We start from the raw sequence: 25,829 nt of genomic DNA, 5'->3' as shown, positions 1-25,829 counted from the left end.
TCTGTTGTTCTCTCAGGCAGTGGAACTCGAATGTGTCTGCAGGTGTGATGTATGTACGATTCTTTGTGCTTGTCCTGCGATGGACCGGCGGCCTGTGCGGGGTGTAGACCGCCATTACCCAAAGCCAGGGGCCGCTGGCTCCAGTGAAACTGATTTAGATAAACTGGCACAGAAGATGGATGGAACACAAACCTGATTAGGTTGGTTGCTCTTGGAGGGAAGACAGGGAACAAACAGAAGATAAATCTTTGACATGTCCCCCTTTTGCTGGAGATTAAAGTTAAACATGTTCACTTGCAAATTAATTCTAGTTTTTGTTTTTTTTTGCTGGCCATCTGAAATCCTCATCAAAACTGGCAACTCCAAGGATGTGCAGTCTTATCCCAGACTAAAGTAAGCTTTGTTTTAGGAAGGATTCGTGTAAAAATGGCATTAACTGCCCCGGCTCACAGAATGAGTACGGCGCGATTAGAGCTACTCTAAAGCTAAAAGGGGTATTAAATTAAGAATTAGGGAAACATTCCACAATTTGCTCTGCTTAGGCTATAATTAATCCAACTAATGCAACACAGAGCAAAAGTAGCTAAAATAATTAAAGCCACAGAGCTGTCTGTCTTGGTGCAATGACAGCCAAAAGCAGATTCAAAGAAGTTTGAGAAATTCTCAACTATTAACTTTTAACAGAAGTCAACATGTTGCAGGTTCTATTAGAGAGGACAACTGCTATAGACTGCCTGGTGTTTCAGGTTGTCAATTAAATCTGCACTATTGTGAATGAAAATCAGGACTGTATGATGTGAATCATTTGATGTGAGCATCAAAGTGCAGCTCAGTCTTCTTTGATTATCTTTATGAAATTACATGCAAAAGTCACGAGGCTGCTGCTGCAACGCAGATCAGACTGCCATAAATCAGCGCTGCGCTTTTTTTAATATGAAAGATTACAGCAGCATATAAATCATGATTGCCATCACCTCCTTTTCTTGGATTCTAGGTCCACAAAATGTGAGCTGATATGGTGGAGATATCTCCTTTAGCTACTGAGCTATTGTGATCATGCGTCGATGCGATTGACACAGCTGTTTCTGAGAGACGAGAACAATGACATGTAAGTGAATTCATTAATCGCCACACCCTCCAATTTATATCTCACGCCAGTGAGTCTTTTATATTGCTGGGCCCCGCCTGCGTGAATCATAAGAAGGAGAACGGTTGGAGAAGCATCCGACTTGCCTTTTCACGCTTGCCCTTGCAGTTGCACGACCAAAAGTTGGCCAACATGTTAAATTAGACTAATTCCAGGCGAAAAACCAAAGTCCTACACAATTCAATGTACCAATAGCAACTTAAAAAATAATACTGGGCTGTTTTGGACAAGCGTATTGTCACTTCACATCGGGTTATATCTAGTGTATAAGATGAAATGAAAATCCAAACACTGGTGCTCTACCTGGCCTTCCAGACGGGGTGCCGGCAGCAGTCACCACGGTGCCTGCTGAGCCAGCACCTGCTGTGGCTGTCAGAGGCGACGGGGAACCAACAGGTGTCGACGGATTGGAGGGAAAACTACTGCTCGTGTGGTCAGGGGAATAAATCTGTGGAAGCAATGAGGAAATGAGAGTGAAAAATGAGATTCATCCGCAGCAGGAGCATAAAAATACAATATAAATTGCACATTTCTTCTCATTTGATTTTTTTTTTTTACAGCTGTTACCATTTCCAAGCCAGAACTATGTCATCAATTATAAAGATTTTTACTGCCAGGAATGCCATAAACATGCTCGGTGCATACATATGAGCTGTTAATAGTCATCTGTGCTCACAGCACAGCCTGAGCCAAACGAACACTTAATACTCAGTTTCATGTGTTACTCATGCTGCACGTTGTCTAAACTCTTATCTGTCAGTCCGCTGAAGACCAGCACCAAGAGACATTCACAGATTAAGCTAAAAATACTGCGTGGGGGAAATTTAAATCTCTCTAAACTGAAGCATAATATTCCAGGATATTATTTATATCCAAAACAGAAAAACACTGATGTTCTTCTCAAATAAAAAAACTTAATATGAAAGGCAGTTCAAAGAATATGATCTGACATAATTTATGTAAATACAAGAAAGCTATAAAGTGCGTTTCCTTCACCATTTTGACATAAAGACACTGTAACACAAGCGCGTAAACACTTTAACCCTTTTCAGAACAAAGCCTGCTTTTCTCTTATTCAAAAGACACTGTCCGCATTACTCCAGTCAATATAGCACTGTGGTCCAAGCGGTGCAGGAGACCAACCCGGAAATCCTGTTGCGGTGAACAATATATTGAAATATTTTCTCTTTTTTTCTATTAAGGTATGCATTAAACATTTTTATCTGAAAGGGAATAATACATTCAAAGCTGATTCAGGTTTATGGTGAAAACAAAGCACTGCGTTGCAGGCCGGTCTGGCAGGTTACACTGAGGTCACTGAGTTTTAGGACGACACGTCAATCACATGGGAACCAAGAGATTACGTCTTCAGAACCTTCACTGGGATTTCATTTGTTTAAACAAATGCTGGATTAAAGTACAAACACGTCCCTGATTTCCCCCTCCCTTAACAGGAGGATATTTGTGCCAAAATGGAACATGTCTCAGAAAAGTCCGGGTATTACGACTAGATCCTGATTAATTAGCAGCAGGGGGAAAAAAAAACAAAACAAAAACAACAAAACACAGAGATTTCTCCTCCAAGTTAAGATCACACTGAGCTTGCAGGAAACCATTCCACTTCTGTGAGGATGATAGAATGCACTCATTATTAATAATCTCCTTATTCAATCTTGATCTCGGGGCTTTAGTCTTTCAATCAACTTGGACTATCAGGACAGAGGTTTCACTAAAGTGTGTCACTGAGTGTGGAGGAGGATCTGCTGTTGTCTACAGGAAGAATGACCATTTGAGCTCTTCTTTGAGGGCAGACGGCCTCAGTATGCTGTGCTTTTACTCTTGCTTTTACTCACAGAGCTGAGCAGGATTAATAGCGCGGTGATCACTGTGTCGGAAACCAGCAAGAACCTCAAAACAGATCTCCAAATATTCCTCAGGTTCTCAACAGCACGCTGGTTATAACTGTGACTTCTGACCTGACAATATATGACTTTCTATTCTTCTCGCTCCCTGGCTACGAACGCCGCATTCAGAGTGAAACATGGCTCATTTTACTGGAATAAATGAAGCTCCGCCTCATCATCAGTTACGCTCCCGCAGGCGGCAAGGGGCCAATAAGCACGGCCAATTTAAAAGGGTGGAGAACAAAAGCCCTACAAAGGGGGGCCCGTGGAGTTGAGCCACAGCAGTTATAAACTCCCCTGTGCCCCCTGATCCGTCCACCCACCCCCACCCCGGTCCAACCGTGTCCATTTCACTCCAGCTTTGTCATGCTAATAGAATTGAGTCTGCAAATATAAAGGACTTAATTTGTTATTACCATGCCTGAACTCTCATAATTTGGATTCGAACTGGCCAGAAAGATTCCTCCCAACAGAACGGCTTAAGCTGTGAGTATAATTCAAAAACTATATTATAAAACAAAAACGGTAATGATCGCATGACGTTTACGCAACATGTCGAACACATTTTGATAAAATATCAAAAAACTGACTTTGAAAGTCAGTCATTTCATTAACATAACATAGTTGTACAATTAAAAAACAAAACAGATATTCCAGTCAATGGATTTGAGGCCAAAACAGCTGTTGGGTATTTCTCTGTCAAAGTTCCTGCTGATGACTGTATTATACTTGGTGCTATATAAATAAATCTGAATTGCATTGAATTGAATTAGACTCAGGTTGGATAACATAAACAGCTACCTTCGGCTAACTTTTGTACACAACTCATTGTTAATTTGTGTTTCACAAATCGAGGAGTTATCGTCCACCTGTGACTCAGCTGTTGTTTGACACAGAATTTGAAAAAGTCACAATATAAATAATCCCACGGATTAAACCATTACAGGATGTCACTGATATCCATGGCTGTTCTTCCCGACTGCAGTGTAATCCAACGGCTTTGGAGGCATTTTTATTTACAGTTGCCTTTCTTGAATACTCTTAGTTTAAGCCCACAATTATCCAGGCTTAGGACAAAAAAAACAACTAAAAACAAGTCCTCCGGGCTTGTTTTAATCAAGTCAGCATAGTATTTAATTCCCGACCTGATAACTGAGGTCACTTTATTCCGAGAGAAAAGGGGCCATTATTTTGTTTGTTTCACAGCTGCAACTCAATCACACTTAAGTGAGACATGAGCTTCACATCCTGACAAGATGTTATTGTTGTAGAAATGCAAAGACTTCCTTTGAGATGCTAAAACCACACTGATGCCACCCAGGGAATAAAATACATTTGTGATAAACAAACTTCCATCGGTTGATCTCAGTTTCATAACTCCTGAACAGATCTCTTCTTATTTTATGGATGCCCGGTGCGATGGCGTACAGCCCGGGTTAAACCTGGGCCGTGACTCACCGAGGCTAAAGCCTTGCCCAGTGCGTCTCCAGTCTGCGAGCCCCCAGCAGCGTTCCCGCGGTTTGCAGCAGCTATGAAAACACAGAGGAGTTCTTTGTTATTGCACACTCAGATAAAAAAAAGTGGTCGCGGCAAACAAAGCAGCTGTCCGACTGCATGACTTACTGCCTTCACAGAACGGACGCGCGGCTATGATTCAACTGGGGGCCAATGAGCTCATCGTTTCAAGCAGGTAGCTGAACTGCTAACATCAAAACATACCCATGACCCCGTCGGCGGAGTTGACGGATGGAGTGTGCGCTGCGGTGACGAATGGCGAAGTGCTGTTGGTGCTCCGGTGGAAGCTGGACATGGGAGGAAGACTGGCGTTGATGTCTGGAGAGACTGAGTGTGCGGGGTAATTCTGAAGCAGGAAAAACAAACAGAACAGAATTTATTTGTCGAGAAATAAAGAGCTTATTCATGGTCTAAATCATACATCTCCTCTGACACGGTCCAGGCTGTGATGGAGCAAAAGTTAACTTCGGGGGGAGGGAAAGAGATAAAGGGAGGGACGGCAGCATCTGCAGGCTCCCTGTGATGCCCTGCCAGCTGAAACAGGCCGGCAGACGAGACCAGATCAAACACGAACACAAAGGCTCCGGTCAGCAGTGCCTTCACTGAAAATAACCAGACGACAACTAAAGACGCACAAGCGCGCTCCAACTGTGGAGGCGGAGGTGGGGGGGGCAGAGACGCAATTCAGGCGACAAATACACGTTAGAGTTTTGATTGAAACAAAGCCACTCACAGAAAAGAACATGATATATTATCTTTTTTTTTTTATTAGAATTTAAAAATGGATGAAAAAAAGATATGAAAAGCATAAATCAAAAAAAGCAAATCAGAGCTTAGGGATTTATTTGCCCTTTATTTATATGCTGAATTATGTACGAGTGATTGATGCCTCTTACCAAACGGTCATGAGAGTGCAGACTGCTGTAGTTTCCTGACTGTGGCATGTGAGATGACGATCCTGCGAGCATCCCCCCATAACCAGCCTGGCTGATCCCATTGGACGAATTCCAGGGGTCAGTGGAACTGTGGGTACCATCTGATACAAACAGACACGTCATTTTATTATGTAAGTGATTGGAAATGAAAGTGAAAACATGTGCCAGAAAGCAGAAAACCTCCAACTGTACCCTCATTACTAGGGGGTCATCCAAGGAGTGTGTTTGATTTTTTTTTTCCTGTTTCAACTGAAACATGATCTCTGTCTTCAGTGCAGCTGAGATAACACAACGCTAACGCCAACAGGGAGTCTGTACGTCTGGCTGTCAGACTGAAATACAGCCTGGGCACAGATTTACACTTCAAAAAATATTTCTAAAGGAACCTAATCTCTGTAGTAACAACCTATAATGCGGTTGATCATATCAACCTAAATGGCACCGTCCAAAACAACTAAATAATGACAAAATACCAAATTTCATAGTCTGTGCAATTTCTGGATTTAACAAAAAAATGTTAAGTTGAGTTCCACCTAAAGACTCAACAAAATCTGCAGAACGAATGTGAAACCTTGCTCTGAACTTACCAAAGAAAGTGCTTGCAAACATACTGCTGGAGGGTTTAGGAGAGGAGTACGACGGGGAATCTCTGTTGAAGTCTTCTGAGTTTGGAGACGGTGCGTACACCTGCAAGGAAAACACACATGTTACAGGAACCAAACAGTACAACACTGTGTGCATAAATGAAAGTGTACAATATCAAGGCCTGACTGTCACACACAGTGTGATGGAGTGTGATGATGAAAACAATCAGCTTTCAGTTCCCATAAAGTGCTGAAAATGCAAAACATCACCGCATGTGATCTTAAGAGTGCACAGACAATTCAAACACATGTACTGCAGCCACCGCGCCCGAAACTACAAATATACACACACTTTAATGACTTACAGGCAATCAAGCTCATGAAGGGAGTAGTGGATTATCAGGAGTATTTGCATTTCAGATCAACTCAACCTCTAATGGAAGTATAATGATACCCTCTTACATGCATTCACTAAATGCCTTGCAAATTACAGCGGCTCCCAGAGAGTCAGAAATCAAATAAGTGGTACAAAAACACCTTGCTTTGCTTTCTTTTCACTTGTACCTGCAAGCTGCCGGTGGAAAGGAGAGCTACAATGGGCGTGCTGTTGTACAGCTGTGAGTGTGTGCCAAGCAGGGGCGGCAGGATCAAAGAGCCAGGAGGCCAAACACCAGCGATGTGGTCTCTGACTTCATCCACTCCAGATGGAGGGAGACGGGGTGAGGGAGGGAAGCTGAGAGAAAAGGTTCGGAAAACTTCTCCCTCCCACAGACAGGCCTGCGTGTAACTGGTGTAACAGTAATCAGAGCCAGGCCTGCAATCCAGATTCCACCTGCACACCTCCAGCTTTTGTCCCCACACTCTGTCAGATAAATCCTTCTTTTCTTTTTTTGTTTTTTTTAGCGGCTTGATTTCACACTCACATGTTGACAGCTCACTCCTCAAAACTGTGTGCAGACGCGCCATGGGACTTGTTTACCTACTCGAGTTGCTTTATGACAAAGTGCTGATGGGAACTGTGCATCACGACCACACGAATTCAATTAAAAAGAGTCGCTCGCTGCACGTGAACGCAATATCAATCCGGAACGCAGCTTCAGTAGGACTCGGCGGTGTCGGGCTTTGCTGAGTGAGCAGGGCGCGCTGCTGTCTGGGTGTGTAATTAAAGTGCTGTGGGAGGGGTGGAGCCCTCATGGGTCCTCTGGCTTACACATGTGACCACGGTTGAGCGTGGTTCCATGGAGATCTCAGGTTAGTCTCGCACAGGAGCTCGGCCTTTGTCTTTTTGCCTCTGTCAGATGCTCAATGGGCAGCATATGGCGGCGGATCATGCTAATTGTCCTTTTTACCCAGGGCTAACCAGTCAAAGCATTAATAAACCATTCTAAACACCGGGTGCCTCATTCCACCGGCGTATGGAAGAGAAGACCCGCCTGGGCTTCCTTTTACAAGGCCATTAATTAAAAGCCGTCACTCACACAGCTCAGCACAACAACACAGACCAACACTGGTTATTTGAGCTCCAGCCAGTGTTGCTTTGATAAAATTAATGGTAAAAGCCAAAACCGATGTTTAAAGCAGGTATTCAACTAAATAAGGAAACGCAGAAAATAAACAGAAACTCTTCTTGTGTCGGAAAATATTAATGGTAAACAAAATGTTTCTCTTTTCAACTTGCCAGGAATTACAGTTTAAATCAAGGCAACAATAAGGTGAAAAAAAAAAAAGTGTATCTCATCAATAAGTGAATGAAAAAACCCCCACTATGACTGAATTTTAATGGTGGGGGGAAAAAAATAGCTAGCTCCAAAACTTGGCTCAGTCTTTCAGTGGCGCTCCAATTGACTGGATATATCCTGCTCAGCTTCCCAAGTCCACAAGCCTGTGGTACCTGCCTTTGAAGTTCGCTCCACACCGATCAAAATATCGAATGTTAAAACAATCCATCAGCCGCCACAAAGGACGTAACATAATAACAGGAAGGGAAAGGAAAGGGGGGGGAAAAATAAATGTAAGGAAAAATCAGGCTAATGGCCAAAAAGCTCAAAGGGAAAAGTTAATGCCGTGTCCTGTTTTGTAAGGTATGTCATTTCTTGGCATCAAACCACATCCTGAGGGCATTTCGTTTCAAGACCAAATCTCCCACACTTAGCTGTGCATTAAATATTGGATATGTCTGCAAACTCCTGTTGTGCTGAGCCTGTTTGAAGGGGCGTTGTTCAATATTTGCACCACCTGTCAATGTTTTGTCGGAAATCCAGACTACAATTATTCTGATGCAGAAAACGGTGACAATAAAACCACAAAAAGATCAACTCTCTGTGGTGTAACGTTCAGATAGCTGAGGTTTGTTAGTTAACAGAAAGCTAAACAAAAAAATTGTCTTACACACACATCATCCCTTTTCAATGCAGCTTCACAAACTACTAAGAAAGAGCAACATAATAAAATATAATCTGTGGTATCAACTTCAATCAGTCATCAAAGACACTCATGGCACAATTTTTCCACTGCTTCAGCCATCTTAAAGTGTTTCACGGCATCAGTCACATTTACCCATTCACACACTCACACACACACACCATAGCAGCTGCTACACAAAGCACTCAACCTCCACTGAGAGCAACTTGGAGTTCAGTGTCATGCTTAAAGACACTTCAATACATGAGGACTGAACCCAAAACTCAACCAGTTTTACATCCTTGTGCCCATTTTGAGGGCAGTGATGCATTCTGAAACACAGTTTAAAAGAAATGCTATTAGCATCAATATAATGTGTTTATCAATATCAGCATATCTGCCAAATAAATACCTAATATGATTGTCAGCATGATACACACAAGCATGCCCCCACTCTGACTTGCTTTGCTCCACACAGTGCACAACTTGGAAGTCATCAGGTTTGGCTCTAAAGCACAACACGACCTGTTGCGTCACACGAACAACAACAGGCTCATCTCCTTCTGAAGGAAAACATGTTGCATCCTTTGTGTTTTTACTGCTCTCGGATCTGGTTTTATGTCTTTTGCTCTTGTGGAGAAGCTTTCTGTGAAGCAAAACCAAAAAAATGAAAATAAGAGTTTAACAATCACTGCAGGGCATTCGCTTCAATTTTTTTCCCCCCTTTCTCACTAATAAGCAACGGAAGAAAGATCAGTGAGTTGCTCCATCTGTATTGGTGCTGTGCCACCAACTCACAAGCCAATGGCCCACTGTGAATTCTCCCAGTGCTCCAGATGGTGAGCCTGCTCTGCAACTCTGCATTATCACAAATTAATGTGGATCAAGTTGATGCAAAGAACGAGTATGACCCTTCTTTTTTTTTCTTTTCTTTTTTTTTTTTTTTGAAGTTGCAAGGACAACTAAAAAGAAAAGTTTCTGCCGGTTGTTTAACAAGTGCTTTTGATCATAAAGTTTGCCCACTCGGTCCACATGCTATCAATTTTCTCCCCATCACTGACTGTAGCACAAGCCTGTTAATACTTAATATAAGAAAGATCAAAGTCGTGTTTTGTGCAGTGGGATCAAAAAGGGGAAATGCTGCGATGGGTCATATGGAAAGTTGAAACTCCAGTCTACAATATCATAAAAAGCTAACCTTTTTATTTCCCCTTCCAATGCATGTGCCCTTTATATAATAGTAAAAATAGTACCGGCGATGGCAGGTGGAAATCGCCTGCCGTAATTTGCTTATGACAGGATCATTACTGAAGGATTACCCAACTGCATTACAAAGCTCATTCGCCCATTGTGAAACCGTGTCCTTCAGCAGATTTATAAGCCCACTGCACGCTTTTTACAATCAAAATGTAACATAAGCACACCCAATGTCACCAACAAGTTTACTCAAAACAACACTCAGCTCAACAGTTATTTTCACTCCAAGTGCCACAACTCACACACACAGAGACACGCAATTAAGCATGTATTGACAAAAAAAGAAAATACTCAGACAGAAAACAATTTTAGACTAACCCAAAAAAAAAAAAAAAAAAAAAAATCAAAGAGGTCATTACAGAGAAGTTCAGAAATCACATTAGGCTCCCTGTGGTGACAAGAATGCCAAAGTGATTAAAAACAGATGGAATAACAGCAACACTGGTGCTTGGAGCTCAATCTGCAAACAGGAAAGTCTAACCTCAACAGGCAGCCTCTTTCCCTTAATCATTCCCAGACTCCCACTTGTTATTATTTCAACCCAGTCTCGAAGCTGAAGCAACCAGCCAGTAAAAATAAATTCAAGAGTGCAAAAAAAAAAAAAAAAAAAAAAAAAAAAACATTCTGCCACACTATTTCAGTCTGTGCATGAGAAAAGGGATTTAAAATGACATTGCCCCCCCCCCCCCCCCCCCCCCCCCCCCCCCCCCACAAGTGTAGCCTAAAATATTTACATACTCACATTGAGCTACAAAGTATGAGTATGCAAAAGTAAAGTTTGAGCCCACATCTGAAACACTCGAACTGTATTATTTTAATTGCACTGTCACACAGCTTTAACTGATGCAATGGAAAATCAGACAGAGGAGCCCCGGGCATGCATGATCTCACACACACACACACACACACACACACACACACACACACACACACACACACACACACACACACACACACACACACAAACAGGTCAAAAAGTCAAAAACTTACAATGAGATGCAGCAGCAGATTGACAGTCACAGACACATGCACACACACACACACACACACACACACACACACACACACACACACACACACACACACACACACACACTTCTTAGATCTCATCTCTCTCAGACACACACATACACATTCCCAAAGAGAGTACTCACCGATTTCCCGTTGTAGTAATACATTAAAGAGTTACTGCCCATTCCAGGGACAGGGTAGGCGCAATACATTATAGTTTGAGAGATAAGGGTAGACTACGGCGACACGCTAGCTGTCTCTCTGCACATACATCCAAACCGCTCAAAAGGGACTAATATTTCTTTCAGTACTGGCCTCCACACACCGACCACTCAGAGGAAACTTATGCAAAGCAGGACTGTACCATTCGACGCTGCGGGAAGGGGTGGCCGTGAGATGGGAGTGGCTGGTGTGGTACATCCCTCTCTTAAGCCTCTAAGTGCTGAGGCAAAGAGGAAGAGGACGAGGGGGAAGGGAGGAGATGGGGAGGTGGGCGCCGAATAGATAAAGGGAAGTGGGTGGGACGGAAAACAAATGTGTGAGGGGATTTAGTGTGGGAGAAGAAAAACGCTTAATTCCAGGCATTAAAAAAAAAAAAAAAAAAAAAAAAAAATGCAGATTTATTTTTTCCAGGGGATCCCCAATAAAGTGGAACTAAAATAATTTCATTCTAAGCAGGATTTCATTAATATGTGTAATTCAAAGGTGATCGAATGAGTGCTTAAAGAAGTGCAACGAGCCGGTTCTCTTCCACACGTTTTAATCCACGGCGTCTAATCTTTTTGTTTTTGTGATGATTAAATGAGTCTACAGGCAGCGAGGTGAAATATGGCTTTTGTAAGAACACAGCCATCTGGCAACACATTTTACCTGCTCCCACACATGGCTCACACACCAATTAGGAGTCATTAGCGAGAGAAAGTGAAGGCTCAACATGTAAGGAGAAAAACTGTTGAAAATCCATGAATGCAATCCCAAGCAATGAGAGGGCTGGGAGAAAAAAAAGATGGAAAACAGCGTATTTATGAAATGTGAAATATGAGAGTTTTGGCGCTGGAAGAGAGAGACCTTTAGCTGAAGTGCCTGTAAACACAGAGTTGTAAAGCATGCAACAGCTGCAAAGGGGCTGGCTTGTGACGTGGAAACAGGAAAATAATGCTCCATTTCCTAAAGCCTGGGGGCCTCAGATGGGGGGGTTGGGGGGGGGGGGGGGGGATAGAGGATGGGGAGCAATGCATTGACAGCCATTTTACTATGGTTTACTGTCACAGTGAGCCACACAGCACCCCATTACCTTTATCACGCAGGAGGAGGGGGGCAGCAAAGGCGAGGAGTAAAAAGGAGAGGAGGAGAGGATAGATACCATATTCCAGCGAGAGCCCGGTCCGTACAGTCTGACTGGAGCCTTTCATGTGCGCCACTCGAAGCCTGCTGGCCTAAACACAGACCTGTAGACTCATTGAGAACATTACTGCTATAGAAAGATGAAAGCTCCCACTTCCCTAAGAAAACTAGGCCTTTATTATGCTTTTCCTTTTAGTGCTGTTATTATTTATCTGCCTTTCTTCTCTGAGAGTCTTTCAAACTCGTCCAAAAATACTGGCTCTGCGTGTTGTTACTGCTTTATATCTGGCTCTGTTTCAAGTTGATGCTTTAAGGAAAATGGTCATGATAGAAGTGTTTGAAGGGGCCTAAAACAAGTCCAGACACACAACACAGTGTTGCAAGGAAGACACATGAAAGCAGGGACAAATAGGCATTAATTTAGCAAATCAAGCGTGCGTGTTTAAGACACACACACACACACACACACACACACACACACACACACACACACACACACACACACACACCACTGGAAGCTGATTCAGGACACACACAACCTGTTTTGTTTCAGTGACTTGACATGAGCGTGCAAACGCTTTTTAAAGTTCTTTTTTTTTTTCTTTTTTCTTTTTATTAAGTCATACCTTATGATCAACAATCATTCATGACACACAAATCAGTGCCAAGACGCACGTGGAAAACCGTCTCCAAAGGCCTGGGGCGTGAAGGCTCAGCTCCTCCCACCTGTTCACACTATCCTCTCTGAAGGCGCTGCAGTCACCACAAGGTGCTTTTCCTGGGATTTGTTTGGGTGTTTAAAAACACAGAGCAAACCTACGGGCTGAGGTCACCGCCATCTCACGCACGGATTTAGCGGTGAAGTCATCAGACAGGAAGATTGTTTCCTGTAAGAGGCTCTGCTTCTAATTAGGGAGGACTGACTCGGAGCGTGGGGGGGGGGGGGGGGGGGGGGGCGTGCTTCAGGGATTCAGACCCCCACCCTTTAAAACCCTGGGTTTCATCATGAATGGACACATTTGAATCCACGACAATTTAGGACCTCTGCAAGGTCCTTGAAGTGAGGCTTAAAATTTCTCTTTGATATCACAGAACATACATTTAGAAATTCTCTGTCGCTGCTGTGTGAGCGGAGCGTGATCGGCTGGTGTGCAGCTGATGTGGACCACAGTTATCGTCACTGTGTCAGCTTAGTCTTGCAATTTTCCTTATTAGTATTATTAAAGTCAAAATTAAAAAAAAAAAAAACCCCAACAACTATGTTTTAATTATTCCCTTTGATTACAAACTATATTCTGATAACTGAAAATACTATATAAATAAACTATCTCATATTTTGTGTTTTCCACATTTGTTTCTGTTCCTCTAGTGAAGACCAATCCAATCAATGACAAACAACACAAATGTTAAAGTTCTGTGTGAATAAACAGTTTATTGATAGAATAGATGAAATTAATTGATAAAAGTCTGACTTTTTGATGTTTGGATCCATAAATAATGACCTGCGATTAAATACAAGTTTGATGTGCTGCTACGACTGGAGCTCATGAGAGAGAGAGAGAATGGAATATGTAAACTGATTAAAGACAAATGTGAATGAGCACAGCAGACTCCCCTCTTTGTTTATCGATGAAGCTTTGGGGCAATACCACTGTGCTCTTCTGCATTATTCATCACTGAGTGAAGACGAACACGTACTGTACAAACAGCATGGCAATGTCAAGAACACTGACAAGGGAACAACTTTCACACGGATCCACTCAAACTGTTCGGACCTCCTACAACACTCCACTACAGGTGAAAACAGCTCTACTCTATTCAGTGCTATTTTCACTCGGCTGATTTTGCAAATAAATAAAACCATCATCTAACAGAGCATTATGTGTGAAACTTCCTTTCTCTGTCCGTCTTGGCTGTGCTGAAACAGCAGCTCCCAGACTGGCTGTAAAATTCTACAAAGGTCTCCGCTAAATGAACTTCTCCATACAGAGTAAGAATGTACGCAGAGAGAAGGCAGCGTTTATTTGGCTCCGGAAGAGACGACATTATGACCTTTAATAAATCAGAAATTCAAATGAAGTTGATTGACTGTCGACCGCAGCTGTTAAACAAGATGTCGTAAAGCAACGCGCGCATTAGTGCGTCCACCCACAGAGAGAAGGCGAAATAGAAAACCTTTGTTCATAACCAACTGTCAGGCTTGATGATGACCACAAAATATCTTTTAGAAGGAGAAAAAAGAAATCATTTAAAGAAATATCCAATGTATTTACCTGAGTATATAATTCATGCATTTTCAATAAACAGGGTTTCAACTTTGAAGTAGGCTTAGCAGAAATTAAGCCTATTAAAAAAATAATATCAGTTGTATCAGTATCAGTTGTATCAGTTGTCTCAAACACAAAATAAAGAGAAAAAATTGCTCTGAAGACAGCAAGGACTTTAGTCTCACTGTCTTCAAACCTTAAACTGACTTTAAAATTCAGTAAAAACAAAAAGACAGCACAAGATCAGAGTTTTAGAAAGGAATATTACGTGTACTGAATAAGCTACAAGTTTCCATCCATTAAAATACCTCTGGTTCAGTCAGGCTACACAGTGAAAACCTCAATTATTCAACTTACAACTCCACTCACGCCAGCCTATACTGTGGTGAATATATATTTAACTGCATAATCAAACTCGGGAATGATTATATGCAAGTAACTATTTTTAAACAAATGGAAAACTACTTGGAAATGCCCACTGAAATAACCCATAATTCACTGGTTGTGCTGAGCTGAAAATACTTTATGAATTACATTTCAAAACAACTGCAGTGAATTATCACTTGCAGACACACACACACACAGAAACAGACTCAGACACACACACTGCAGACAGACTACTGGTGACCTCCAGTGCAGGTCTGAGGTTCAGGACGGTGAGAGCTACTGCATCAGCTTCATGTGGTTCATTGATGTGCTTTCCAGGTCACAGCAGCCAGACTCAGACGATCCAAATAACAAACACTCTACCTTGGTGATTGTTGACAGGCGGTGTTCTTGAGTCTGCCAGCGATCTAAAATCAAGGTTTGCATTAATGCCGTACACTCACGCAAGGCCTACATGAATAATTTACAACAGGCCAGAATGTGAGTAATGACTTTAATCTGTGCATTATTTTTGTACTCTTTGTGCTTTTAACTCTTTGTTCTCCTCGCAGATGAAAGAGGTCAGGCCTCTGGCTTGTTTGCCTGTTTCATTATCTGCAGCTTCTACTGTCAGTGGGAAATTTCTACAACCTAAACAAAGATAAACACAAAGCCCGAGGTCCCAGAGGTGGCTGTGACTGTTCAGCATCACCCCGTCAAACCAAGGGTGTCTATCTAATCAGCCATCTGATGAGGCCATCTCTGGGGAGCTCACTAACTGGGGTCAGGTCAGAGCCTGAAACACGGCCCAGTGCCAGTCGCTTACTTGCCCTGAACAATTTTATCACCTGCATTAACAGACAGTGTTCCCGTTCTTTTTTCTTAAAAATAAACCCCAAAGCAGTTACAGTAACATCAGGAATGAGAAAATTAAAATATACAAGGACACACAAATACAGGAATCATACAGCTTGTCAAAGCTCAAATCACAGCTCACATACATTTTGCAGATCAGTTTCATGCAAGGAATTCATCTTCTAAAAAAAATCATTAGTTGGCTGCTCCTTGTCCTCGGAGTCCAGGTTTCTAAGACCAAGCATTACTTCACACTATTTCATAATTATCCTGCTCTCCAATAAGTAAAAGTTATGGTCACTTCTGATCAGGCAGAGTACAAACAGACATGCTGCAAATTACATGTAACAACTTCAAAAAAGCTACTGAGATGGGAACTACCACTTTGTGACATCGACCAAAATATCATCACAACATCCAGTAAACCCTCTGTTTATGAGAGCAGAGCCAAACTCGTTCAAGTTCAGCAGCCACAGACCGCTCCGTTTTATCTTCAGTGGGCCGCAGTACTGAAAAACCAAAATAGCAACACTCAAATACACATTTTTCTACCATTCAAAATGCTGCCTTTGAGTAAGCTCAAATGTGTATGAGTCCACGATGACACACGTCAGGTTCACACAACTTGAACAAGTTGAAAACTTGTGAGGAGTTTGCATGTTCTCCCCATGTGTGCGAGGTGAAGTGTGGGTTTCCTCCAGTTTTCTCACACAGTTTAAAAATGTGAACGGGAGTGGTTGTCAGTGTGTTTCTCCTGTGACGACCTGGCTGTACAGATCCTGAGACCCTGAACAGGATATACGAAGTATAGAAGACGGATGATTTCTGAAACTTTTGACCAAATTTGGCTCAATAGAATCGTAAAATTCCAGCCACTTAATTTAACACTTAAGTTCACTTTTATTGGAAATAAAATTGAGCAGAGCAGAATATTATATAAGTCTGAAAATATATAAAACCTTCATAAAACAGTAAAATTAATTTTTGTAAACATTTCCAATTTTAAAAAACACAATTCACAATAAAATAGATTTATTGACCAAAAATAATTAAAATATAATTTAAAGCACAAATGCACAAACTCTTTTCTAACTACTGATTTTGTCTTTTTTTTCCTCTTTTTTTTTTACATTGTGCTGCCACTACTTCAAACAAAACAGAAACGCTACATCACCAAAAAACACAAGGCGCGTCTTTAAAGTGTTCGTGCCTGCCAGAGTCTGTGTTAGATGCATTTGACTGGACTTTCATGTCAGAATGACAAAAAGGCAAAGATATGAATCGTGTAGCTTTACCCTCCTCTGCTGGGTGGGCCCCCCAAATCTCATTTTGCCTGAGACTTGAGGAAGCCTGGGGTGTTCCTGGATGTTTACAGAGGGCTTTACTGATGCATTTCATCTACGGTCTGTTAGCTGAGCCCTGTGACGAGTCCCGCCCTGCCACAGTTCAAAGGAGGCGGCAAAAAGGAGCTGCTCTCTCTGCAACAGGAACATTAGGTTACTGCTGTGGTACAGTATTATTATCTCTTGTCTTTGAGCCGTTAAGAGACAGATGGATAGAGGGAGAGAGAGAGAGAGAGAGAGAGAGAGAGAGAGAGAGAGAGAGAGAGAGAGAGACAGACAGACAGACAGACAGACAGACGCAAATAGAGAGAGGAAAAATACATCGTTTGAATGTCATGCGCCAGACAACACTTGCGAGGAACATCTCTGGGTCCCGAGAATCAGAGCCTTGAGCAGACTTCCTTTCTTCCAGCTCGCACAGTACAAATCTCTCAGAAACAAGGGTGTCTGAGTGATCTGTCAAAAGCAAATGTCAATCTTTTTTGTCATCCACACTCAGGGTTCTCGCTTGCAAAAGTCCCCGAGGGAAGCTGGATCTCAGCCCACCACTTTCTTCCTCTCATCCTGCAGCCATATCGTCACCAAAGCCGGGGAGGAAGTGTCACATCAAGCCGCTGCGTCGTTGACAAAGGGGTGCGGTGGGGGTGGGGGGGCGGGGGTACTATTTACACAAACAAACTGACATGCAGACGAACATACACACACCATGCCCTTGCAGCTTCCCATAAATATCCAACGAGATGCAAGTTTCCCCCACAAGCCATTCCTCCCTCTCTTCTCTTTAGCTCTCCTTCCTCCCCTCTCTCTGCCTCTCCCTCTCTCTCTCCCTCTCTCTCTCTCCTTGTCAGACAGGTGCCCACGCAGCTGCCCATCAGCATCCCTCAGCAAAGCAGTCTGTATGTTCAATGACAACACGCTCCGTCCTTCGCTCTCTGTTTACTTTGTACAGTCAAATCATGCGGAGAGCTGATTACAGCCAATGAGCTTATTGTTAATAAAACAATAAGGGAGCGCTTCATGCTTGCAGCCTAAAAATATGTCATACATCACATAAAATGGCCAAGTATTTGAGTTGTTATTTTATTTTTACCAAATATTTGTCACGGCCTGTAAGTGACACAATTCGAAATTTACATAGTGCAGTATCGTAAGTCTGCAAGCACACAGTCAGCAGAGGAAAGTGTGTGTGTGACTGAGGGAGGACGGTTGTCTGTATATAGGATGAAAAAAAAAAAAAAGCCCTATAAACATTTAAATGTTTGCAATCACCAGCTGGCCCGTCTAGATAGACTTCACATCCTGGTGCACGCCAGTGTCAGACCCTAAATGCACAGAGGATGTGCTCCCATAAATATTTTGATTCAGCTCTATCATGTAGTGTACACACACACACACACACACACACACACACACACACACACACACGCTTGGACTTACATTACCTATCTGATTTTAAACTCTGAAATTTAATTTTAGACTGAGAAGCACAAATAGGAGCAGGAAAAAAAAAGAGGGAGGATTTGAGAATGAAATAAATAAATAAATATGAAAATTCCCAGCAGCAGACATAATGATAGGAAGCACTGTGTGGATTTTTTTTTTTTTTTAAATCAAGCAGCTATTCAGGTCTCTGGTGATGCTCTCCTCTCCTCTCGCGTTTGCTTACACTAGCAAAAGCATTCAGTGGCATCTGCAGCTGCATTCATGCTTTACAGGTACGCTGCAGGCTCTTCACACAGCTGCCTCGGGTAAACTAAATCTGACTCCAGGTGCGCCGGCCCTCCACACTTCGTCAACGCCGCCCTTCACCACTCCAGCGGCAGAAACACAGGTCTCGGCTGATAGCTATCCTGTGATGTACGGCTTCCAACCCCCTCTCCCAGTCACTGTTTCACGTTCTGAAAGGCCACAGATAGTCAATTTCATCATCCAATAGCTTTCTGCTCCAACGTCTCACCTTTACTTCCTATAGCAGGCGAGTATCAATAACACAACACCTCTCAAAAGCTGCCAGACGACCTCCCACACAAACATTTTTCACATATGCCACTTATCAAAGAAATTGTTCTATGTTTTCCTCTCCCTGTCAGCTGGTTACAAGAGACCTATAGCCCTTTATTCAACGCTGCCATCTCTATTCTTTCAAATGGGATCAAAGACTAACGGGGATAATTCCTCCAAGCTCGGGGCTTTATCTGCTGAGCAGCACTGAGTGACAAGAAGAAGCTGTATTTTATCCCGTGCTCTGTCACTGTTTTTCCCCATCTAGCATTGTGCTGCTTGATTGTACTCTTATGAGTCACAGAACCGCACCTGCGCCCATGTGTTAAGTACTGACAAATAAAAGCCCAGCGTCCATTTACACAACAAAGAGATGTAACCCGTGAGGCAACCATTCTTTGCCTCCCTCCCTCTGCCTGACAAGACCTCAAATATATCACTTACTTAGGAGGAAGAAAGCGGCGCACGTTCCTGCCTCTGCCAGGGACTGCTTCTCTCCCTCACGCTCTGACAAACTTCTTTTCAAATACAAATCCAGAAACAAAACACATGCCACCCTTTTATGTTTGCTGGCCTGTTCCATATTTAATTTCAGCGTAACAGCAGAGGAGGTGACGATTATCAAAGCTCTGAAAAGCAAATCCAGTTTCAGACTCCTCTTACCGAGAACCCAGCCGATGTCTAATGAAAAATGTTGGATTTTGGTGAACCAGTTGCTTCTTATTTCTTAATAAATAAATAATAATAATAAAAAAATCTCATTGTCTTCTAGTAGGTCTCTGAATTTCAAGCAAAGCTTAACAAAACCTTTAGCAATCCGCTGGGGTTTTAACAATGAACATCTGACTTACTGATTTATGCATATTAATGATCTCCAGCACCCCCTGTCTGAGCGAATACAAGCTGAGCTCCACACTTCTCTGCATCCTAATGGTTTCTGCTCCACCGGGATCATTACCAATAGAAATTTCAGATATTCTGTGCTATTAATCTCTGCCTGTCCTCCTGTTCTGCTACGTAATGACTAATTAAACATCAAAAGAGCAGAGCTGGGGATCTGCTCTGACAGCCCCTCTCTCTCCCAGGAGAGGCTGTGAGGAGGCTCGACTGTGACAGGGCAGCGCTGAAAATCAATCACCTCAAGGTCCACATGTGCACAAACTCACGCATTCATTCATGTGAATTTCACAAAAACACACTGTCTACAGAAAACTCCGCGGAAAGACGAACCCCGCAGAGGCCCGAACGTGCAAAGATCAAACGACAAGCATGTAAACAACCAACATTAAGAGTCGGAACTTTGTAATTTAACAAGCGCTGCTGGAGCCGCTGCTCAACAAAAGCTCAGAAAAGTGTGGAAGTGACACCGGGAGTGCGGGTGTGCGGGAAGGAAGGATTTTGTGTCTGTGAGCAGGGATAGTGTGTGTGTGTGTGTGTGTGTGTGTGTGTGTGTGTGTGTGTGTGTGTGTGTGTGTGTTTGTTTAGGTAAGCTCACTGTGAAATCTATTTATATGAGAGGTAGATGATCTTCCACTCACAGATGAAGGCAGGCCAGGAGGGACCTTGCGAACCTTTTTTGTTTGTACGGGATCTGCATAGAGATGAAAGCACAAGTATTCATTCAAAGGCAAAAAAAAAAAAAAAAAGAGGCAACTGTAAACAAGTCACACCTCAAATGTGAGATATCAGAAATATTGTTTGAGACAAACTGCGAATTTTATGAACAGCAACAGAAATCTACAGATTATAGGTAGCATGTCCATATCCAGAGTTGGATTCACTAATACGCCAGTCAGCAGTCGACTAAATAGAGAACAATAATTTTGCAGGGTTTTTTTTTTTTTTTATTCGTATCAAGCCTTTAAAGACTCCCTTCACCAAAATCTGACCATGACCAAAATTCTAAAATCGTCTAAGCTGTTTTTTTTATTTTCAGATTTAGAGAAATTGTGAAGCATTTTTCTGATATCAATAAAGGAGGCTGACTGACCGATGGCTGGCGGATCTTGTAGAGGGCGTCTTCTGGGATTGGCCCCGGTGAAGGAGTAAAACGGAGCGGCCGGCTTTCCTGTTGTGGTCACTGAGCTGGGGCTCGCCAAGCTTACGTCTGACCTTAGGGAAGGCTGACAAACAAAGCAAACACACACAAATGTTTCTAACTGCAGGAATACGGGAGCCCGAAGAAAAGGTAATCTTGTAGCCAGACAGTAATTTCATGGCACAGCCACCTGCCTTGAAAAAGCTTCGTCTGTCATCCCGTTATCAATATTTACAGTATTTGACCTCTAGCAGTCCAAAGAAGTGGGCTACGAGGCCAATTAAGAGCTTGGTCTGATTAGGATAATCAGCCACGGACTAAGAGAGCAGCGATCATGTGAGTGAATACGACTCAGAGCGATGTGTAGTAGTTGGCTGGAAACCCGCCTCACGTGCCCTTTTGGACTCCGCTCAGCAAGCCCAGGATTGACACAGTGACCACTGAGACCTTTTCCGGCTGAGGTTTAAAGCAAGCGATTTATTTTGAATGGCAAAAAAATCAAAAGCAAATCCAATTTTGTGTAAACATTTACAAAGAAATACAAAAGCAAATAAATAAATAATAACAATAATAACAAAAAAAAAAAACAGGTACACAATGTGGTAGAAAAGAAAAAGAAGACAGTTTCTCTGACCTACAAATGTAGGCCAGAGAAACTGTGCAAAGGAAAAAAAGAAAAATCAGGTTCTGTAAAGTGACAACCTGTCACTGGAGCAACAGCACTCACATGGCACAACAGACCCACTTCTGCTGTCATCTCTGTTCAATGATATTGAGTCCCTGCAGCAACACTGCGCCTGGACTGCTTTATGCAACTCTGGTTATTCAGTCAGATGCGATAATGGATGATCGTGACGATCTCCTCAAACTCCTCGATCAGTGTGTTGAGCTACCTCAACCAGCTGGAGACAGAGTTGGTTATTCGGTGACGGGGACAAACAGGCCGCCACTCAAGAATAAGCTAAGACTTCCACACTTTACATCTCGAGACTGTACAAGTGTCCAAATTCATCACAGCAATCTGCGGCACAAAAAGTCCTGACATTCAGATTTCTTAGATGTGAATAAAATCAGATGAAGTCAAACTATCACCAAGATGTTCTTGTCAAGAAAGACAATCCTTAATGGGAGCGATGTGGGTCACGAAGGACCGTTGCCTAACCCGTCATGTGGTCAATCACAATCCAGTTTAGTGGCCGGACATGCAGACAAATCCAAATCTTACTGTGCTCTGAACCGACGGAGTGATATAAATCTCTCCTGCTGTGGGTTTGGAAAACTCCCCATTCAAATGTTCAAACTGATTAACTCTGAAATCCTTTTATCTGAAAAAGGACTTTATTTTTTTAACTGTACATGAAGCTAAGATACTAAGCTGCATATCTCAAAAAACAAAACAAAAAAACAAAACTATGATTATATTGAGAACAAAACAGCTTCCACAGGAAACCACTGTGAAGTTTTTGCCTACAACTGCTGAATGTCGGTCAAGTTAGGTTATCAAGAGGTTAAGTTTTTAAGATGATCTCGTAAAGCCTTGCAAACTAACACTAAGATCTGAGAGCTGAAATTAGCAGGAAGCCAAACAGAAGAGGTCCCAGTTAAGTGGACTCAAGACAGAGTTGATCCCATCAGCAGACTCAGACAAAAGCCTGATTGTTGTGTTTGTGGCTCCACAGTCGTTTCACCTCATTACAGGCATTTAGATTGACCAGGAAATTAAAGTTTGAGCAAATAAAGGATTACCCTCTCATTTAATCTGTAAATAACATAAAGTTGAGGAAAGTATGACTGAATCAGTGTTGATGCATCCTTATTAAAAAACAAAAACTATCTAAAGATGTCCAACGGCCTCATCTCTTATGTTTAGAATGCACTGTACAGTATATGACACATTTTATTTCTTCAATGAGACAAGATATCTACCACGACTTACAAAATTATTTTCTCAGGGAAAAGTCCAATCATGGAATAAAAACTGTAAGATCACTGAGTAACTGAGGAGAAACTCACCTGGCAGCCAGAAGCTCCGGAGTCCCTCCCATATCCAACAAATGAACCCCTCTCAGATTTACCTGGAAAAACAAAGAAAAGGAAAAAAAATCCTGAAAACTATATACAACAGGGTAGAGTGCATCCTCACTGTTGAGCATGTTATTGTGTCAGTTCAGTGAATTTACTGGGAAACAGTAACAATATTCAGGAATGTCCGCGCTTTACTTTCTGTGGTCTTTCTAGAAAACAGACTTTACATTACGAGACAGCTGCATCAAGGAGCTGGCGTGCAACGCAATCCCTGTTTAATTTCATCTATTAGTTCATTTCAGACATGCCAAAAGTATACTAAATACAGACAGACACAAAATAATAAAAAATATCTATTTATGCACGCACACGCACACAAATACACACACACACACAAAGCCCTTGCAAATGAATAATCTATAGAAATAATTCAATCAATATTGAAGCATACATACACACTTAACACATTAATCTAATTCAACATGTCTGAAAAGGAGCAGAGAGACAGTGCACCCCCAATATACTGAACACACACGCACACAAAATATACAATCATCCACCCATGAACAGTCCAATTGAAAGGGACCCAAAAAATTCCACCACAGTTTATTTCATCATAGTTTTATGTGTTAATTTATCTGTATCCAATTCTACCAGATCTGGGAATTTATGAATAAGGCATTAGTGTAGTCCTGGAAGCCTGCCTTATCAACCATTCTGATGGCTCTTTTCTGGTGTGCACACACAGACACCACCCTGGGTGAGGATTTGGAGGCGTTGCCCCAAACTTCCACGCAGAAATTCAAACATTTACATTCTGTCTCTATGAATATCAGCCACAATGTCTTCAGTACTAAATCCACTTCTTCAAGTCTTTGTCTACTGCAGTTATCATGACGACTTCACTGAGTATATTAGAAAAATCTCTGCTTTTTTTTTCCTGTATATTCTAGGACTTTGCAGAATCTGGAACACCCTGAGATGCAGATATGAGAGTGATTCCTTGCTATTCACGCTTTTTCCATGAGATCATTTTCTGGTGCTTCATGATGGAAAAGTGATTTTTCTTGGACTATGCATGAAAAAAATTACCTCAACTTTCATAAAAAAAAAAAAAAAAAATAGAAAACTGTTTTGTGCGTTTTTTATTTTTTATTGTTGTCAGAAGAAGCAAACTGCAAACATTTCTTGAGTGTGACTGTTAAACAGTACAGCTTTTGGCATGACGTCATCAGTCATGTTAATTCATTCAATGCTTTCTAGGTGCTCAGTAAAATTGGTGTAACTGAAATATTTCCACAATATATCATTAATTAAGGATATTTCATCGTCAGTGTCATTTGAGTGAAAAAGCAGAAAAGTTTTACTAAATGACTGACCAAATCCTACACACTTCCAACACATGTTTTTCCATATCTTGTTCTAATGACAGATTTCTGCTGCAGAGCACCGCCTTTCATTTTACATGCTGAGTTACCTGTGTAAATAATACTTTCAAAAAAAAAAAAGGGCATGTTTTTTTCCAGCAGGCATTACGCTTACATGTGCTTAAAGGAAAATGTCATGAATTGTCATAATTTCAAAAATTCCAGAAATGTTACAGCAGCAACACTCTTTTGATTAGCACAACTAACCACGTATCGTGTTTTGAATTACAATAAACTACAAAAAAAAAAAAAAAAAAAAATACAGAGGTTCCCATATGTGGTCATTTGCTTGACAAAAGGTTAACACGGAAAGGTTTTTGAGATTGAGCTTTAGAAGAGGAAAAGTTCTGTAAGATGGATTTTATGACAGTTGCACAGAATAAAGCTCTGTTCGGGGACGAGGAGCCAAATGTTTTTGCATTTTTTTTTCTTCTGCAGTAACAAAGTATAATTGGCAAATCTTCGGGCTGCCAACCCAGTTTGCTGGTTTCCTTTCAGTTTTATAATCTCGTCATACTATTTGGTGCTGGATGGAAACAGTGAGGGAAAGAACAGAAGATATGATTTCACGATCTGACTCCATTTAATGCGGTCAGCTCTGCTGCCCTGCAATAAACCATTCAGCCAGTATCAGCGGTCAAATGAAGTTAACTCAGATCATGCAGCACCTCTCTCATCCTGCTGCAAACGCACGGTGAACTAAAGGGACTGAGAAGCATCGAATGGACTGAAATCTGCACATCTGTGCAACGGAGTCACGAGGTTTGTTTTCGGTGGATTAATTACTGACAGAGTGACAATTGTCAGAGTCTTTTGATCACTGTCACAGTCAATGTGCACACCTTACAGGACGAATCCCAAGCTGCCGTCAGGGGAAAAAAAAGGGACACAACTCACATGAATCATACACATCACAATATCCACACTCAGCTGTTTTACTCCCCAGGAAAAAAACAAACAAACAAACAAACAAACAAAGGACAGCTCCTCAGGGAGAATGATGAATAACCATGTAATATTTTTGTCAGACTTCCAAATATTCCAAACACAGACTCAAGTGTTGTGACTTAATTCTGTTTACTCTTAGGGGCAAAGTAAATATTATTTTGTGGGAGTTAAAAACCCGCAGAGCCCGGATCCTTTTCTGCACGATCACTGATCTGAACGCTGTTGGTACGACGAGGTGAACAGAGGCAGGTCTAAAAGAATTCAACTTGTGCTTATTCAAGCAGTCCTGCAGGAGAAACTTGTTCTGCATCTGTGAAGACTGTCTCCAGAGACTGAGGAAGTGAAGGAAATCCAGGAAGATGGCTCAACTGGTAAGGCTTCTTCTCCTCTAACAATAACATGATGCATTTCTGAACCATCACTCTTGGAAAAGCAAAGAGGATTAAACTCACTTGTCACCTG

The 25,829-nt window shown here is 42.0% G+C and overlaps 1 protein-coding gene across 7 annotated transcripts in view; it reads right to left on the bottom strand.

The window, feature by feature from the left end:
* tcf12 (transcription factor 12) overlaps positions 1 to 25,829 on the bottom strand; it is a 78,446-nt gene that overhangs the window by 13,628 nt on the left and 38,989 nt on the right. For 5 of the 7 annotated variants that reach the window (XM_030098106.1, XM_030098270.1, XM_030098180.1 and 2 more), the window contains exons 6-13: positions 22,981 to 23,042; positions 20,920 to 21,052; positions 20,468 to 20,520; positions 6,089 to 6,188; positions 5,463 to 5,602; positions 4,771 to 4,912; positions 4,510 to 4,580; positions 1,451 to 1,595 (exon numbers count right to left, since the gene is read on the bottom strand). In XM_030098106.1, coding sequence (XP_029953966.1) covers positions 1,451 to 1,595; positions 4,510 to 4,580; positions 4,771 to 4,912; positions 5,463 to 5,602; positions 6,089 to 6,188; positions 20,468 to 20,520; positions 20,920 to 21,052; positions 22,981 to 23,042 — 846 coding nt within the window. Of the gene's footprint in view, positions 1 to 1,450; positions 1,596 to 4,509; positions 4,581 to 4,770; positions 4,913 to 5,462; positions 5,603 to 6,088; positions 6,189 to 10,896; positions 11,132 to 20,467; positions 20,521 to 20,919; positions 21,053 to 22,980; positions 23,043 to 25,829 lie in introns of those variants that run through there. The other 2 variants (XM_030098501.1, XM_030098583.1) reach the window with 2 other exon arrangements.

Source organism: Salarias fasciatus, chromosome 1 (genome assembly GCF_902148845.1).
Source record: "Salarias fasciatus chromosome 1, fSalaFa1.1, whole genome shotgun sequence".
In the NCBI taxonomy this organism is placed as follows: Eukaryota; Metazoa; Chordata; class Actinopteri; order Blenniiformes; family Blenniidae; genus Salarias; species Salarias fasciatus.
Note: the sequence above shows the minus strand (reverse complement) of the source record. Positions and strands in the feature narration are given on the sequence as shown.